Source organism: Wyeomyia smithii, chromosome 1 (genome assembly GCF_029784165.1).
Source record: "Wyeomyia smithii strain HCP4-BCI-WySm-NY-G18 chromosome 1, ASM2978416v1, whole genome shotgun sequence".
NCBI classification, from domain to species: Eukaryota; Metazoa; Arthropoda; class Insecta; order Diptera; family Culicidae; genus Wyeomyia; species Wyeomyia smithii.
In genome coordinates this window covers 27415899-27421927 of record NC_073694.1, presented here as the reverse complement: position 1 = coordinate 27421927, position 6029 = coordinate 27415899, and the positions used below count along the sequence as shown (strand labels likewise).

The following is a 6029-nucleotide window of genomic DNA, read 5'->3' as shown; positions in this document are numbered from 1 at the left end:
CGGTGGTATTCTGATGAGCTTCGTATGTAAGTGAAGTGGTCTCATATATTTGTACTGTTTACCGCATATGTCACATGTGTACTTGGGGAGCCCAACACTTCGATTTGGTTCAGAACGTTCAGCGTCACTGCAATAGAAAAAATAAAAAATAAATTGGTTCACGATCAGCGTGATAAATTGAGTTTTGTCGCGAGACAAAATGAAAATATATTTGAATATCAAAAAAAGCACAATGACTACACAGAAATATTTGATTTCAAGCAACGTGATGCTTTTTAACAGCAATAATACTTCTATGTACTGAATCCTGCTCCATTCATCTCTTAGTTAAATCGATGTTGTTCACATTCCCACAGCTTTGTATCTGTTTCCCTTTCGAGGGCTGAGTTTTAAATTTAAACATGTCAATACTTACCCAGGGGAGGGATCGACCTTGTGGATCTTCATATGATTCTCCAGAGCACTATGACTCTTGTATGACGCATCACAGATGTCGCATTTGAAGGGCTTTGCAACGCTGTGACTACGCATATGTTGCTGGAGGTGATATCTAGTTACACATTTTTTATCGCATATCAGACACTTATAAGGGCAATCTGTGCGGTGAAAATTCATGTGGGACGCTAAGGTTGATTTTTGGGAAAACCTTCGCTTGCATATGTCACATTCAAAAGGCCGGTCTCCTGTATGAGCATTTTTATGGTGCTGCAAACTTTCAGCAGTGGGGAATGTTCTGTTCACCGTGTTCGTTCACCGGTGTGGATTCTTCTATGATTCTCCAAGTTGAGTTTTGAGCTGTATTTTTTATTGCAGAATTCACAAGCGTTCTTTTTGTGTGAATGATCACCAACATCGGTATTGCGCATTTCCGAATTGTTAGAGTTGCTGCAAAGAAAAAAATTTCCATTAAATTTCAAGTTTTGATTTTTCCTGTTTAGGTACGATTTGGAATAGGGCAGTGGTTCCAATTGAGCTTGAAATTGCATTCGTAGCAAATTATGTTGGTTATCCTTTGTATTCCAGAACTCCAGAACCCTTACGGTGTATTTAGTTTTCTCCTGGTTTTTGGTGTAGACTGTCAGCTGAGTTTTTTAAGTTTTTAAAAGTAGAAGCAGAAATGCTGACTCCTTGTACGTTGCTAAAATATATTTTCTAGAAATCTTGAAACAAAATTACATGGAAAACACTAACTGCAGTAGTGGGTGTTTTAAACATAAGAAAACAGCTGAATTATACATTCGTATTTTCAAACGAAAACTTGAAAAATTTTAATTTTTCGAATAATTTGTATATGAAGTTATACCGATTGAATCCGAAAAACGAGCACAAAGTTACCTGGAGCTGAAAGCTGGTGTAATCTCAACATCATCGATAATGTCCATAACCGGTTCTTGTTTCACATCAGTTAAACCTTTCCTCAGGGCGTTTGTTACAGTCGATTCCCCTTTTATTGCTACATCGTCGGATATCAATAGCTCTTCTTGCTTGATTGTTGGAGTAGATACTTCCATCTTTGTTAGACTGGATTCCTTCATTCCGCACAAACAGTTCACGTGCTGAAATCGAAATATCGCTTTGATGTGATAATGCTTACTTATTCACTCGATTTAGCTCATTTAGCTTTAGAAAGTAGCAACACAAAACTCATCAATATTCTACCGACTCGAACTAGTAAACAAAAACATGCCATAAACTGCACGCTAAAAGCATACTGTTTACCTTGATGTAGTAAATTACTCCGCATCTAGAATAGGTCGTGACAGGAAATAAATACTCAAATAAAGAGATTTTTTATCACAACTACCAGTCGTGGACGTTTGAAATGGAGATTTCACCTGCAGAAATAATTGAAACTGAGTTGAATGAGATTCAATCTATTATTAAAAATTTCAAAAATATGACAGCACTTAGCGACGATGGAATTTTCAACATATTAATCATACATCTTCCTGAGAGCACGATGGAATTTTTAGTAAAAAATTTCAGTTGCTGATTCAAAATTACATATTTTCCCAAATTATGGAAAAATGCAAAAATTGCTCCAATCATAAAACCGGATAAGAATCCAGCTGAGGTTTCAAGTTATCGGCCAATCGGTTTGCTTTCTTCAGTAAGTAAACTGTTTGAGAGAATTATTCTTAACAGAATGATGTCACACATAAACGAATAGAACTACTGATATGATACGAGCTGACAAATCTGAAGATTATTCCACTGGAGCTGCTCTTTTAGACATAGAAAAGGCATTCGACAGTGTTTGGCATGAAGGTTTGATTGCGAAATTGCTAACTGTTAATTTTCCGAGTTTTCTAATCAAAATGTTAAAAAAATATCTACACACTTAAATTTTTTTTGCCGGGTCTCGGTAATCCATCGCCGAGAACGGCACCACTGAGTGCTCGGTTAAGAAAAAAATGACAGCTGACACATTTTTTCGTAAATCTAACAATCTAACAACAATCTAACTGAATACTCGGATTCAGAATATTTGGTGCCGAAATTTCAGTTTGGTGAAACGAGATTTACGAAAAAACACAGCTGTCATATTTTTCTAAACCGAGCACTCAGTAAAGCCCTATAGTTAAAGTTTGGACGACTGCCACTGAAAAGTTCCAATCGAAATGTCAAAACTTGTTCCAATCGAACATAAAAATGTTTGACATGTAAAGTTTGTCTTAGTAGATGGGAAATATTGTGATTTAGCAATGACAAAATGCGACAACTATAGAGATGGAACTCGATTGTAAAAAAAACAATAAATTCCAAAAATCTTTACGATATTTTACTTTTCAAATGGGTACAAATCATAACGCCATAGATCTCCTTTCTATTGTCTCTGGTCTTCTGCTTCTGATGAATTTTAAATTTTGTTTTTCTTTACTGTTGACAACTAGATGAGGTTCTGAGTTACTACGGCTGTTGGTGACACATGAAATTTCGCACGGACATTGGGTAGCTTGTTCGGAGTGACCGTAATCAATCGACATATTATACGGTGTCTCACTTGCCACTTGAGCCACAAGCTTATACACAGGTCCCGGTAACTTTTAGTGCTTTTCAATTCTCCGACGTGAAATATAAATCATCGTGATCAAAATGGAACCGAAAAACTTTGTTTTTTATTCGGATTGATATTTTCAAAACGCCAAACTTAGGCTACAAATGTGTCGTTTCTGTTATTAAAAAATCCTCTTATAATTCACAAAATTCAAGCCATTTTCGGCGATGATTTTTATTGGTGGAGAACCGAAAAAAAGCTTGTTTTTAAAATTTCCTGATGTTCGATTTGATCAAAATAGAAAACAGCACTTTATTTTTTCATTACTATGTATAGCAAAACAAATTGATACAAAAAACTATGAAACTGAAAATATGAGTAATCATGAAACGACTTTTACTTTTTGCAATTTTGCTAGTTCTTTGAAAATCCAGAATGGCTGCCAGATCGACGGAAATTCAGTCGGCCAAACTTTAACTCTAGGCCTTTAGCACTCAGTGGTGCCGTTCTCGGCAATAAATTACCGAGACCCGGCATTAAATTTTAAGTGTGTAACTGATCGAATTCAAAATCTGAGGTGTGCCTCAAGGTTCAGTCTTGGCTCCAGTCCTGTACAACATATTCACTTCAGATCTACCTGATTTTGCTTCCTCCAGGATGCACAAAGTCATTGTTCTGCGATGACACAAGCATTTCCGTAGACGGAAAAAGTCTTCGTGTCATATGCAGGAAAGTTTAGATATTTTTTCTTCCTACTTGCAAAAGTTGAAAATCTCTCCAAATGTTTCTAAAACTCAATTGATAGTTTTTCCTCATTAAACTAGTGCTGCTTCCTCAAGCCAAACAATAATCATGTTATCAAGATGAATGGGGTTATTTTAAGTTGGTCTGACCAGGTTAAGTACTTGGGACTAATTTACGATAAAAAACTTATTTTCGAAGAGCACATTGAGAGTATACAAGCAAAGTGCATCAAATATACGAGATGTTTATATCCACTCATTAACAGGAATTCTAAACTTTGTTTAAAATTTAAACTTCTGGTTCATAAACAAATTTTTAGACCAGCAATGCTTTATACTGTACCGATTTGGTCAAGTTGTTGTTTAACAAGGAAAAAAAGGCTTCAAAAGATTCAGAATAAAATTCTGAAAATGATTTTGAAACGTCCTCCTTGGTTTGGTACACTCGAATTACATAGACTTATTGGTGTTGAAACATTAGAATTTATTACCAATTTTCTACAAAAATCGTTGCAATCTTCAATTGGTACGATAAGCTCTCTTTATAGTTAATAAGTTAGGAATTAAGTTAGTTGTAAGTTTATTTCCCTTTTTTAACAAGTGTTTTAATCCCTACGAATGATAAGTCCTAATTGCGGGAGCAAACAAATCCTAATAATTAAAATTTAAATTTCTAACAGTGTTGAGTAGTCATCATTTGTGATTGGCCATATAAACCCATTATTTACTTATATTTATCATAAATACTTAAGCTACTAACAAACCCTTCCATTAAAAAAATTAAAATGGATGCCTATTCGGAATGAAACTGGACATGAATCTCAGAAGCGGGAGCGAACTCAGTGATAGGAGCACAGATAACGACGGATTTTAAAATTCAAACGACAATCGGGCTGTGTATTGAAGACGATCGAACCGGCTCGTTGCGAAATTGGGCTACAATGAAGCAACTTGAGACGTTTTGAAGGCATACCACGTTAAGGGAACTGACTAGACGGATTTAACCAACCCTCTTGCTTCCTCGATAGTATCATCAATCTGTGTGTTGAAAATCGGCCATTGATCTTTTTGGACTGGACTGGTACAGGAACAGGAGCGCACACAGTCGCTCTACAGAATCGAGTTCCGACCCCAATTTGGTTTGAACATCGGCTATGTTGAGTTTTGTTGAGATCCACCCCCAATCTAGTGCCCGTGTCAGCTCCAAAATATTTCCGACCGTGAATGCAACAAATTGTTTAAATTTGTGCTGATCCGAGCTGCATCCAGACTCCGTACCACTTCGGGAGAACACCCAATTCCGAATCTCGAAGCCACCTTGTTGGTAAGTGTACCTGCTTCGGTCGATCTATGGCCTCTTCAACAGTGTCGACGCTGTCGAAGTAATCGTCGTCGTAATGGCGATGTATTATTGTCGCCGCTGCTTCCGGATACCGAGGAACTTAGGGAAAGATACCACGCTTTACCGATTTCCGTTTTGGCGAGTTCCTCCACCGTAGCCCTTCTCCAGCTACTCTTTGATTTGCCAGAGGACGTTTTGGCGTAGCTTCGAGTCTTTATCCAACCTCCTTCCAGCTGCTTCATCCTTTTCAAGGCCTTCGGATAACTGTCGGGAATCTGCGAATCATCTGTGTTCCAAAAAAAAAATCCAGTCTCGATCACTAATTCGTTTGGTTTAGAGCTCCAATGTCTCCCAGGCTCTGTCGTCCTCAGCAAATTCTCCCGGCACTCTCACCACTGATTTCTCCAACGTGTAGTGGCATTTACGGAGGTCATACAGGTTTTCGTTGGTGACGTCGTGATGCACACCTGAATAAGCTCTATTCGCTTCACCAGTATTTGATAGCTTCGGACCGTAAACTGTCCAGGCGAGTTTACACCGCAGTACAATCGGATCCGCTACTGAGCCGATCTTCGCTTAATCAAGGCGAACGTGTGGATATTGTTCAACCCGATAAGTATTTCAGGCCGTCCGTTGTCCGACAGTTCTTCAACGTCCAGTTTTTGTTGTTCAACCGCCGGGACTTCTTCTCCACTCGTGCGATATCGGCAGTCTTTTTAATCGTGAGCTTCTCCGCGATACTGTAAGTTATCGCACACACCCCTACTTTTACTGGGTCGATTCACCCGGTGGGCGGAGTAGCACAGGGGTACTTCTTTAAAAAAGGTTAGATTGGATGGTATTTAATTAGAATAGACGAAATAAAAATGACAGTTAATACAATAAATACCTCAATAAAACAGTAAAACTAACCGCCCGCTTTCTTCGCTGATTCTTTGAGCAATGG

At 38.0% G+C, this 6029-nt stretch overlaps 1 protein-coding gene across 1 annotated transcript; it reads right to left on the bottom strand.

The window, feature by feature from the left end:
* Positions 1 to 575: 575 nt before the first annotated feature.
* LOC129732433 (uncharacterized) lies at positions 576 to 1800 on the bottom strand. The gene is made up of 2 exons (XM_055693325.1): positions 1336 to 1800; positions 576 to 885 (listed from the first exon to the last, which is right to left on the bottom strand). The coding sequence occupies exons 1-2, from the start codon at positions 1533 to 1535 to the stop codon at positions 738 to 740; spliced, it is 348 nt and encodes a 115-aa protein (XP_055549300.1). The 5' UTR covers positions 1536 to 1800; the 3' UTR covers positions 576 to 737.
* Between the last annotated feature and the right edge of the window lie 4229 nt (positions 1801 to 6029).

Bases quoted from the DNA above. Each gene is read 5' to 3' on its own strand.
- LOC129732433 (XM_055693325.1), bottom strand. From the start codon at position 1,535: ATGAAGGAATCCAGTCTAACAAAGATGGAAGTATCTACTCCAACAATC. The intron at 886-1,335 runs GTAACTTTGTGC...TTTTCTTTGCAG, and splicing joins ACACCAGCTTTCAGCTCCAG to CAACTCTAACAATTCGGAAA.